Source organism: Sinocyclocheilus anshuiensis, unplaced genomic scaffold (assembly GCF_001515605.1).
Source record: "Sinocyclocheilus anshuiensis isolate Anshui unplaced genomic scaffold, SAMN03320099.WGS_v1.1 scaffold139, whole genome shotgun sequence".
Lineage (NCBI taxonomy): Eukaryota > Metazoa > Chordata > Actinopteri > Cypriniformes > Cyprinidae > Sinocyclocheilus > Sinocyclocheilus anshuiensis.
This window is the reverse complement of record NW_015549566.1, coordinates 501,096-514,186: the sequence shown is the minus strand read 5'-3', so window position 1 is coordinate 514,186 and position 13,091 is coordinate 501,096. Positions and strand designations below refer to the sequence as shown.

The window sequence follows — 13,091 nt, the reverse complement described above, 5'->3', positions numbered from 1 at the left end:
TCGTAACTGTGCACTTTGGATGGGTTAAATGCAGAGCACTAATTTGAAGTATGGGTCACCATACTTGGCCACGTCACGTCACTTCACTTCACTTCACTTCACTTCACTTCACTTCACGTCACTTCACGTCACTATATGTTCAGCAGTTTGCCCCTGCTGGTAGATACTGTAACTGCACCATAATATTTCTCCATTAACAGCCATTCAGAAGGAGCTGTGTATTCTGATGAAAGAACATTTTGGATATTTCCCCCTTTCTGCTGTCTTTTAATGTCATGGCTCAGAATGTTTGTGGGCCAGTTAAAAGCATGGAATCTTAAAGGGATACTCCACCCCAAAAAAATTTAAAAATAATAATAATAATTATTATTATTATTATTATCATTTATCAACATTTATGCCATCCTATATGTATATGACTTTCTTTCTTCAGATGAACACAAACAAAAAAAATACAAAAATAACCTCCAAAGATGACGCTTCAAAAACCATGCAAAACAAACACAACGGTAATCCAAACGACACCAGCTGATGAATCAAGAAAATAAAAATACTAATATTTCAAACTTTTTAACTAAAACCATTGCTTCAGCCAACTGTCACACATGGGTTTCTGAGCACTTTGTGAAGTGTGATGTAAGTGTGTTGTGAAGCTGTGAGAAGTGACACAGACGCACAGAGGATTGTCACTTCTCATGATTTTCACAAAGTGCTGACGTGTACATCAAACAAACACACATATACCAGTTGGCCAGAAGTGATATGCTACGTCCCAATGTGTCTACTTGTACTACGCCCTTAAAGTATGTACTTTTTTGGTGAAGAAAAAGTACACACTTTTGAGTGTGTAGTAGAAGAGTAGGCAAGCTTTGGGACATAATATAAAGTCATACAATTGCGTCTTTAACGGACGCTCTGTCGCATAGTTACACCAAGCAGCAACCTTCCGGTCTTTCTCTTGAAACCAACACGGAAGCGACTTAAACTGCAATTCATCGACTGGCCGCTAGAGACTGGCTCCAAAAGGGAGTCAATCCCATAGACCCCCCATGTCAAAATGCCCAACTTTACAGCAGAAAAAATATGTTTACAGCCTAGTACAAAAAGTGGTTTTGGTCTACATAGCTAATTTTGCCCTTTTTGACAACTGTGAGGGGGGTGAATTTTTTTATAACTCATCCGTTGAAGTCAGTTGACTCAGCCTTAAAATTCTGCATAATTAAGGGTGTGGCCACTTAAGTTACAGGTGGATTGCCGCTGCTGTCACCACCGTCGAGCTAGATGGGCGTGGTTTCAGCAACCGATTATCCGAGAGCGACGAGCTGCCAATATGGCGACGGCCCGCTCCGCCCACTTTAGGCTTCAAAAATGCTCTTCAGAAACCTACGGGTGACATCACGGACACTACGTCCATGTTTTTTTACAGTCTTTGGGCCCTATTTTAACAATCTAAACGCTCTCCACTTTTGCTAGTTTAAGGACGGGAAAAATGGTTGGCGCACCCGGCGCATGGTCTAAAAGGGTAGGCCTAGTCGATCTAAGCGCATGGTCTAAAGCGCACGGCGCAAATGCATTTAGGGCGTGTTCGAATCCACTTTTGCTAGTTTAAGGACGGGAAAAATGGTCGGCGCTTCTGGCGCATTGTCTAAAAGGGTTGTCCCTATTCTCTTAATGAGTAATGGGTGTGTTTTGGGCGTAACGTGCCATAAACCATTCAGAGTCTCATCTCCCATCCCCTTTAAAAGTTAGTTGCGCTCGAACCATGGCGGGTTCACTATTTACATGGCGGAATTAAATTTTTCATTTTTAAAAATGTTTGTGTGCTGCTGTGCGTCCCTGTGTGTGTAATAAGCAAAGTGTACACGTGTTGTGCACCCGTATATAGGTGCATATTACTAACACGCTCTTTAAATAACAAAGAAAAAATATTGCGCCAGACTTTAGACCAGGTTTTTGTTGGTCAATGGCAACTCTATTTCAGTTGCCTCAAAATAGCAACACGTCAGCAATGCGCCTGAACACACCTCGTTTTAAGACCAGCACACCCATAGGCACACAAATGGGCGCAAATGCATTTGCTATTTAAACAACGTGGCGCAGGACGTGAAAATGACAATTGCATCGGGCTGAAACTAGCAAAAAACACTTGCGCATTGCATTGCATTGCACCGGGTGTATGATAGGGCCCTATGAGTTACACACAACCTGTCACTGTACTGGCCTGTCAATCATCTTGTCACAGTTAACATCCTCCACATTTTATTTCATTTAACTTCCTACCATATCGGAGAGAAAAGAGAAAAGAAGTAGCACGTTGATCTGCGAGCCGTGTGTCTTCATGCGGAGAACTCTGCTCATATTTTCTGCATAACGATGCATTTAAAAGTTAACGAACAAATGGATGTTTATAAAAGTTTACATTAGAATCAGAATCAGAATCAGCTTTATTGCCAACATATAACACAGATAACATTAAATAAATATTTTTTTACCAGGTTAAATGTTGATTATTAGTAACTCAAAACCCTTTATCTAAACCTCTCTACTTAACCGTAGGTCACGCGCATCCACCATGTTTGTAGTTTTTTTAATGCTTTTGTAGTTCTCAACCGAATCATTAGTCAAAGCGCAATGGATTGTGGGTAATATTAGCCATTAGAGTGTGCACCATAGACTGTATAAAATCATAGACGTAGTGTCCGTGATGTCACCCGTAGGTTTCTGAAGAGCATTTTTGAAGCCTAAAGTGGGCACCTGTCACTCAAGTGGCCACGCCCTTAATTATGCAGAACTTTAAGGCTTAATATAATTTAAACGGATGAGTTATAAAAAAATTCACCCCCCTCACAGTTGTCATGAAGGGCAAAATTAGCTATATAGACCAAAACCACTTTTTGTACCAGGCTGTAAACATATTGTTTCTGCTGTAAAGTTGGGCATTTTAACATGGGGGGTCTGTGGGATTGACTCCCTTTTGGAGCCAGTCTCTAGCGGCCAGTCGATGAATTGCAGTTTAAATCACTTCCGTGTTGGTTTCACGAGAGAGACCAGAAGGTTGCCGTAGAGTGTGCACGGATCCACACTTCAAAAATCGACCTGAAATAGTACACCATCCGGGGACTTTTGGCATACTCTTTTCAACATATATACTTTGGGACGCACTTATTCTAATCTCACATATTATTTAGTATGGATAGTATGAACATTGGGACGCAGGGATAGTTTAAAAGGTTTATATCATTAGTATTTTTCTCACACACCTATCATTTATCATTAGAAGACATTGATTTGTCGTCATGTTACTGTCATGTTCACTCTGTGTGGTTTTTGAAGCTTCAACTTTGTAGTCCCATACTCTTGCATCATATGGATTATTTTCCCATAAACTTTGTGTTCATCTGAAGAAAAAAAATCATATGTATCTGGGACAGCATGAAGGTGAGTAAATGATGAGAGAATTTTCATTTTTGTGTGAACTATCCTTATACATTGTTTCCAGGGATTTTGAATTCTTATATGGATTCTGAGAAGAAAATGTATGTCTAAACTACACAAAGTTGGTGTAGCCAAGAGTTCAGCAGTATGGTGGTGTCTGCAGTAGCTTGCAGTTAGGCATAGCCAGCAAAAAGCAGTGTGTTGATCATCAGCTTTGTCCACAGATGGTTGCCATGGGGCTAATGTCATTGTGTTGTCCACAGAACATGCATTCATATCAAACATTCTGTGCCACATCAGTTAAGTTAACTCTCAGGCTGGAGAGGAACTTCTTTTTGTGGCTGCAGTGTTCTTTTACTCCATAAAGTTTGCAGGAAAGTCTGTCCCTAGAGTTCTTAAAAGGTTTACAGCAGGGGTCTCCAAACCAAGATACAGATATCGGATAGCAGATATTGTAGCTTTGTATCACTAAACACATCTGTCAGCAAATCACCAGTGCACAATTATTTTATTCATAAGCTTATATCATTGTGCAACATACATCTCATGAGAACATGCATTACAATGCAACAGCAGGCCCATCACATTCAAAGTGTGTCATATAAAGCATGAAAAGCTACGTATATAAACAATAAACAGTAAAAAGAAACCTTAAATTAAATGTACACTCATTTTCCTGAAACATTTTTGCACGCTTGGCTGATGCTTTTGTCTATCCACAAACCACTCCTCAGGGACTGCATGCAGTTTATCCTTATGCTCCCTTTTCACTCCATCAGTATTATCTTTACCTCCTCAAGGCCTAAACAAGGAGCTGAAATGGTTAATGCTTCCATCGGGAAGGCTGACAAATGAAGGTCAAGGTTATTTTGCTTGAAAATTTACCCAGCAATTTACTGAAATAATATTTATTTTCTTTGCTTTTTAAATGTTAAATTCACTCTGCTTTAAACGAGGCACAAATGTTTTGATATTCATACAGAAATTACAGTTGATTACAGTTGATTTTGCTGAATGTATTATTTAAGGTTTCTGCCTGCTGTTAGTTGCTGAGAACATCTAACAAACATTATAAACATGGGACATAACATTGCAGACATGACTGGCATAAATAAGCTTTAAAAAAAAAAAAACCCAACTTCCATGCAATGCATGGCCTATTGCTTATTATGAAGCGTCTGTTTATATCACAGTATGTACTACTATGATTTAAAATGCTGTTACATTTAGGTTTTGAGCAAATAATCAAAATCAAGAAAAAATAATACTGACAAACAGATAAGCAAAGGCATTGCTTGAAATATTAGTCAAAACAAGCCTGTTTGTCTGCTAATGATACTTCTTTAAGCCCCATATCCCCCAGGATTTTCTTTTCTTTTTTGGGCGACATGATCTTGGAACAAAATTATTTTTATAATACATTACAGAAAATGTATATACATTCATTTAGTTTTAATCTCAGTGAAATGCAAGAGATGTAGCCCCCAGGCCATAGTCCACATGGGATCCAATTTAGATTCTTTATATAAAGTCTTACAGTATGTCCACTGCAGATGAGGTATCATTTCTATCCCTTCAGCTCCGGGGAAGTGAGTTCTCTCTCAACAGTGTAAAATCTTAATGAAAGCTTTGCGAAACTCAATGTTGAAAGTGGTGTATATGATGGGATTTACAGCACTGTTCACATAGCCCAACCACGTAAAGGCAGTGTAGAGTTCAGGAGGGACTTGGCAGTAAGTGTTCACAATGTGCGTGATGAAGAACGGCAGCCAGCAGATGATAAATACACCTGAAAATAAAGCACGCAGAGGTAATAATTCAGGTTTGGGTGGGCAATGTTAGAAAACTGTACTCTAGAGTTGAAAACCTATATAAAATGTTTTATTCACGGGTACATATGCACATACTGAACAATATTCAGTTAAATGAAATCAAACAGCATTGTTATAGCTGAAGTGTGTCATTTTCACACCATTAGCATCACCAAACGAAACTGCAAATAATCAAACTGAATACTCCACCTGTTATTGGTCAATCAAACAGATAGTCCTGCCCTCAAAGTCACACCACTGGCTGTGCCAGTGTTGCTGTTGTCAGGCCGGTTTTCAGGGTTGCCAAGTCTGTGGTTTTCCCACAGAATTGGGCTACTTTTCAATGGTTGACATGAATTATATTTAACTGAAATGCTTGCATTGAAGTATATTCTACCAATGATAAAACTGTGCCAGGTGTTAACAGTTTTGTGAGGGAGGTACACTGGTAGAGATCCTTTGAGCTCCTGTGATCTCCTTTATGAAAAAGTTTATGATTGCTCGTATATAATGATTTACAAGTTGAAATTGTTAATAATGCATTACGGTGACTGTAAAATATGAATTTTAGGTATGGCAGTGGCATATGTTGAGTTCTGATATTTGGGCTAAAGCAAGTGTGCCACTCTAAAAAAGAGAGCCAAACTAAAAAATCTAATTACACTTCAAATAAAATTTTCTCAAAGATGGGTGCCGTCACTTGTATGTTCAAGTGTTCGTTTCTAATAACTTTGCTTTTAGTTAGTTATGTGATGCTATAAAAATGGGGTATGGTGTCATGATTGTGTGTTTGCGATTGGGTCTGCGGGAGTTTGGGTGGGACTTTGAAAGTGCCACAGTGTTTACACTTTATGAGCAAATCAATCAACAAATGTTTTACTTAAAGTATTTTAACATCGAAAAATCACACACTTCACCTAAAGGTACTGTAAAACCACACTTACCAAGGACAATAGCTAACATTTGAGTGGCCTTCTTCTCCTTCTGCTGGGAGATTTTGCGTTTGTTAAGAGTCTTGACCGATGTCTGTATTTTGCCGGTGGGGGAGACCTGGATCTCAAATGCTTTTGCCCCTTTTGTGATATTGCTGGTTTTACCATTTCTTTCAGGTTTGACACCAGCTTCAGGCGATGGGGATGACATGTCAGTCTCTCTTAGATTAGAGTTAACCAGCCTGCTGTGTTGTTGACTTGCACCAGACTGATCCTGCTTCCTCTGTCTCGGAGGGTTTAAGTTTGTGATTTCCTCCATTTGGATGTCATCGCCATTGTTTACCACCTCCTTTATGAAGATCTAACAAAACAAAAAAAAAGATGAAAAAGAAGTAGTGCTGAAGTGATCAGTCCTTGATAATAAAAAGAAATGAATTCACTACAAAAATTGGTTTACTCTATCAAACAGTTCATTTAAGTGTATTGTTTCAGTGTATTGTTTCAGCCAATATAACTTTCTATTAAGTATACACTGGATGCAGAGATTAACATTTAATATTGAAACACTGTCATTTCTCAAATCCCTTACCAAAAAGAAGTATACTTCAAGTTTATTTTATTAAGTATGCTTAAGTAAAGTTCAAGTATATTTTTAAGTATCCTTTCTGTAAGTATACAAATATCAGTGCACTAGTAGTATACTTGTAAGTGTACTATTTCAGTACTCCTTGAGACTAAATTGGCCCACTTTCTAGTATAAAAAAGTATACTTTTAAGTATACTTTAAGTATAACAGTAGTAAACTTTGAGTACAAAGCTAGATTACATATATGTTTTTAGTTTGTACTGCAACTATACTAAAAGTGAACTCATAGATATGCTGATAGTTTACTAAATAAATACTTGTAGCATTTTTAGTACACTCTGAAGTATAGTCTCAGTAAACTACTAGTTTAGTAGTTTTATACTGCAAGTATACTTGTAAGTTTTCTTAAAGTGAACTTTACATCATACTTTAAGTAAACTACTATGTCCTTATTTAGGTATTAATTTGTATATATTTGGTTATATGAATATCTGAACATACAAAACATCAAAAGAAAGAACAGGTTATCTGCTTGCAAACAAAAACATTTTATTCTAGCTTCATGCATTCTTTTTATAAACACTTGAATGTGGGTAAGTTTAATAAATAAAAAATAAATAAATAAAACATTTTAACAAAAAGCTAAAAAAAAAGACTATGAATTGGATTCAGAATGATAATCAAAACATAGATGGAGTCGATCAACACCCCAAAGCCTGACTGTCATTACCTCTTCATGGGTCGACATTTTATTCCATAACGTTACACAGTTTTGATGCTGTTTTATGTCTGATCGTGTTAGATTACACGTGGAAGCATGTGTTGTTTTGGTTTCTTCTTCGCTTGTGTTTTGGAAATTTATAACAATGAAAACATGGAATCCCGAAGCACAAGTATAGCTCAAATATATTTAATTATATATAAACAAATATATATAAGTTTAAGTCGAGTATACTTAAATGTCATTTTAAGTATATTTCTGAGAAGTACATAAAGCACATTTCTGAGAAGTACATAAAAAGTAGACTGAAAGTATACTTTCCTATTTTTTAGTTTAAAAGAAGTATACTAATAGCACACTTGAATAAACTTCTTTTTCGTAAGGGATGTCATCTGTTGTTATTACTTCTGGTGCATTTGACAAACAGTTAGAAGCTCAAAAATCTTGTCAAGAGCGATATTTGGAAAGGAAAAGTGAAATTGGCTGTACCACGTTTTTGCTGTTCACAGGAAAATTCCCACTGGACTTGACGATCACAGTGCACAGTTTCACATCATCAGGGTGGGTGCATTTCTGAAACACACATGGGAGAAAACACCAGACTGTTTTGACAGATTTAGACCAGAAAGGAATTAGTTGGCCCGTCCTAGGTTCGGTTTAAATTTATTTGCAATTATAGATTATTACATGCAACTGGAAGGTTGGTAATTCGTTCAGTCACAGTGATATTTTTTGTAAATGTCAGCTTATAGATCATGTTTATAGGTAATGCGCTAGGAAAAGTTTCCAAATCCTTTAACGTTTTAAATTAGCTGCTCGGCATGAGGATTGCTGAAGCTTTGCATTCTCAATCTACAAAGCATACGTTTTGAATGCAGATGTGGTGAATCTGGAGATCATTTCAGATCTAAAGCCAAAAGTTCAGCATTTTGAAAACAAGTCACTTGCTATATAGAAGGATAAGGATGAGTTTTGCACTTCAAAATGAAAGCGCTCCTGAAATAAACGTGATGTTGATCTAAGCCTGTTTTCACATCAGAATACTTTGGAGGAGACACAGCACTGACAGAAACCACTGATAGGAGATGCTATGTTTACTTATGCCGTCAGCTATCAGTTTCTTTGAATAATGCTATACTGAATTTATTCTGCTGCACTATGGACTCCATAGAGAAGCCCTGGATGACGTTGCTCCGTGTAAAACAATGGAAAGACTAGCCATGTATTATAATAATGAAATGAAGCAGCAGCCATTTCCTGCATGGCACACATTGATTTGCTGTGTGTCGGCAGAATCAATACAAGCAAAAAAAAGAGGAAAAGGTCATTCTAGACACGCTATGATCACAGATCTAAAACATGTACTGCTATTCCCAACTTTACAACTGCTCATTACTCATATACTGCTAATGGGAATTGCAGTGCTGATTAATTAGTTTGAAATTCATTGACACTGCAATTTTTTAACAATCCCAATTCACTAAACTCTAGTGGAGTGCCAACTAAGTAGAAACTTTAACAACTCGTCATCAAGCAGCTGTTCTCACCTTTAAAGTCGAGCTCATATCCATGTCTGTAACTGGGCATGTGCTTTTGGTGTTGACACGTTTCCGTCTCTTTCGCAGTACTACGTAGATCTGCACGTATACTAGCAGTGTTATGATGAAGGGAACGTAGAAGGATACAATGGAGGAGTACACTACAAATGCAGGGTTTGCGATCACACACAGAGCATCATCATGGGTGACTGCAATAGAACATAGAGTGAAAATTAGATGAAGTGATGCATTATGCATTATATAAATAAAATGGAGTTTACTGACTACCATGTGACATGTAGAATAGATGTCTGGGTCAATGACATATATGACAGTAGATGCTACAGAAAGTGGGGAAAAAACTTCTTAAAAAGTTCTTAAAAAATATTTTGTATTGATGTTGGTTTTATGTGGTTTTGGATTTTTTTATATATATTTTCAAGAAAGAAAATAAATAAATAGAATGTCAAGTCATATACCCAGTGGTGTAGTGGAGGGTATACGCAGGTATACGGCGTATACCCACTGCTAAATCCCCTCTGATGTGCATTATTCATTAGTGTCCTGCATTAGCCAAAATCATGACAGTCCACCATGACTAGCTAATCAAATCACATGTAAATAAATGCCAATATTCCCATACCCAGTAAATACCAGTAAAGTCAGGATGCGCCGGCTTCCCTTTAAATTGGATTGATAATTGCATCTCAACAAATCATGTGAATGCAAGCGGAGTCGGTCTGGGGCGTGTGTGCATGTCAGGGGAGGCGCGAAGAGTGATAAAATAATATTTAATTATTGACTACTAATTTGAATCAGTACATTATAATGAAAACAATACCTTAAAAAGGAAAATAAGCATGTTTTTGTGATCAGATTTTTTAAACCGGTAAACTCCTGTAAACTTTTCAGTCCAAGGATCCAGTAAACGAATGCCTTCAAACAGTAGCCTAAGTTCAAAACAGCTACAGAGAAAACCCGACCGGTTTCATCAGAGATTGCTTAGAGTCAGGTCTAGAATTATTCTTTTCAGTGCGTATTTGGCTTAAAAGCACGAGTGTTTTATAATGGACGCTGCTGAAGCCTGAAGGTGTTTTTTAGATTCTGAATGGGTACAGTCAGGTAGACTGTAAACATAGGAGTGGAGCTGCACAATTCTGGATAAATTGATCACGATTTTTTTTTTTTTTTTGGGTATCAAATAGAGATTATGATTCTCCTACAAATAACTAAACAAAATAGCTTGTCTACTAGAGGTTCTGACGAAATGTTAATTGCTGCAGTCTATGTAATTTTAATTTTAATTATTCATTGCAAAATCTGCACCTTTTGTGGCTAATATTAATTTCATAATGATCCTTACTCCAGTAAGTCAAGTAGCAGAAGTTACAGAAAGTGAAAATGTGGAAATACTATTGGCCCATTTTGGGGTGAACTAAGTATGCAAGATTGGTCTTGACTCTTACATGTCACTGTTTATAGCACAGGCCGTTCATCCTTTGCTGGGCCGCTTAAAAAAAGGGGGCATAAATTAAGAGTATACCCACTTCTCCAGGCACCACTACACCACTGCATATACCCAAGTAAAAAGTATTTATTTTCAATAAATAAATAAATATATTCTGCAGGGGTCCTCTTTCTGATATCATTTCCTGTTTTATGTTTGTTTGTTTTATTTATTGAATGTTGGTCATACCACATGACCTCAGGGGACAAAATTATTCAAAAGTTAATAAGCAGTTAATATATTTTTAATACGGTTTTCTATGATTTCTACATTTTTGAATTTTGAATTTTCCCCCTGGAAAAAAAAATCTAAATTAATTCAGAAATAAAAAAACATGCTCATCATAGAAGTGTATTTAAGTCACTGTACACTCTTAAAAATAAAGGTGCTTCACGATGCCATAGAAGAACCTTTTTGTCTAAATGGTTCAATAAAGAACCTTTAACATCTGAAGAACCTTTCTGTTTCACAAAAGGTTCTTTGGGGCGAAAGAAGGTTCTTCAGATTATAAAAAGGTAAGAAAGAGATTGTTCTTTAAAGAACCTTTGACTGAATGGTTCTTTGTGGAACCAAAAATGGTTCTTCTATGGCATCGCTTGAAGAACCTTTTGAAGCACCTTTATTTTTAAGAGTGTATATGTGTATTTTTAATTTGTTTTTGAAAAATTAAAAAAGCTGAAAAAATCTAAACCTTCTCTACTAAATACATACAAATATATTCAAAAATTAACAGAGAGAAAACATAAAGGTATCAATTCAGCAGCAGACATAATACTTGTGTTTAATACTGCTGAGTATAACGCTCAACTTCCCAGTCTCTTACATTATGATTTGTTTTGTTCATGGCATGCCCACGAGTCCCTGACTCCCGTCCTCCCAGCACGAGCATTCAAGCAGAAGAATGCTGATTAAATGACTTCCTCTGATATAACTTTCAAATGTTGTGCCATAATAATATTTCAAAGCAGAAGCTATTTGTTCAAGCTTAAGACAAGGGGATCCACCATGATAACACAGAGTTATCATGTTCCTTATGTTTATTAATTCACATGCAGAATAATGCATATAAAATGAGCCAAAGTGGACAGTAGGTCAGAGCTTATAGATATAAAACAGTGTATTGGATTTCAAAGCTTCTTTACATAATGTCTATGTCTGCCACAATCATTTATTTTCATTTAAGGGAATTTCTCCACAAATGCATGCAATAAATTGTATTTAATTTGATTAATTAATCATAATATTATTAGATTACAATGTTTAATTGATTGACAGCCCTACTAAAAACATGTACACTGCCGTTTAAATGTTTGGGGTTGGTAAGATTTTTATTTTTTTTTGAAAGAAGTCTCTTATGCTCAGCAAGGCTGCATTTGTTTGATAATTGTTTGAAATACAGTAAAACAGTAATATTGTAAAATATTATTACAATTTAACATGATGGTTTTCTATTTTAAAATATTTTAAAATGTAATTTATTCCTTTGACGCAAAGCTGAATTTTCAGCAGCCATTACTCCAGTCTTTATTGTCACATGATCCTTCAGAAATCTTTCTAATATGCTAATTTGCTGCTCAAGAAACATTTTTTTATTATTATGAATGTTGAAAACAGTTTTACTGATTAAAATATTTGTAGAAACCATTATACTTTTTTCAGGACTCTTTAATTAATAGAAAGTTCAAAAGAATAGCATTTATTTGAAATAGAAATCTTATAAATATAAACATTATAAATGTCTTAACTGTCACTTTTGAACAATTGAATGCATGTTTGCTGAATAGAAGTAGTCGTTCCTTTCAAAAAATAAAATAAATACATAAAAATCATTCTGACCCTGAACGTTTGAATGGTGATGGACTGGCAATCTAGTTAGTGAATTTTCCCCCCATATTTACCAGTATTATTGAGTCCAAACAGCAGTGGACATGATACAGCAAAAGACAGAATCCAGACGACAGAAATCATGACTGTGACTCTCCTCTTGGAGCTGTAGCGCGTGTTGTACAACATAGGCATGGCTACAGCTGTGTACCTGTGGGAGATACAAGAAGACAAAAATTGATTTGTTGTTTTCTTACAGGCCTTGTATGACCTGTATCATATTCCTGCATTGCTCTGCACACAACTTCCCAAATATACCTGTAATCATGTGACCTATGATGTATAGAACCACATATCGGTGCTTCCCATGACCTCTGTAATCCTTTCTAGTCTTTTCTTCTAGTATCTGATTACGTGATATATAAATAGAGATGTTTAGTATGAACCGCTATTGATCTCACAAGTATTTCTTACTATTCTGAGCTCATGTGACATTGTAAGTGACTATATCATCATCTATATACAACAACAACCTCAGCACCAAATGTGGTTTATTTTCAGGTGTGCAGAAGCTGAGCTGGTCCCTCTTTTGAGCTGAGTAACCAAATTAGGTCTCAGTCAGCATTAGACCGCTCTTATAATGGCAGTGCAGAAACACCTACCTGTCGATACTGATGGCACACAGATTGAGTATACTCGCTGTACACATCATCACGTCCAGGGTGACAAAGATGTCA

The 13,091-nt window shown here is 36.5% G+C and overlaps 1 protein-coding gene across 1 annotated transcript in view; it reads right to left on the bottom strand.

Moving 5' to 3' along the window:
* Positions 1-5,036: 5,036 nt before the first annotated feature.
* Positions 5,037-13,091, bottom strand: part of LOC107657240 (D(2)-like dopamine receptor) — a 13,514-nt gene continuing 5,459 nt past the window's right edge. The window contains exons 4-9 of the mRNA XM_016445267.1: positions 13,017-13,091; positions 12,429-12,565; positions 9,033-9,232; positions 7,975-8,058; positions 6,191-6,539; positions 5,037-5,224 (exon numbers count right to left, since the gene is read on the bottom strand). The exon at positions 13,017-13,091 is cut by the window's right edge and continues 14 nt beyond it. Of these exons, the coding sequence (XP_016300753.1) occupies positions 5,037-5,224; positions 6,191-6,539; positions 7,975-8,058; positions 9,033-9,232; positions 12,429-12,565; positions 13,017-13,091 (1,033 nt within the window). The remainder of the gene's footprint in view (positions 5,225-6,190; positions 6,540-7,974; positions 8,059-9,032; positions 9,233-12,428; positions 12,566-13,016) is intronic.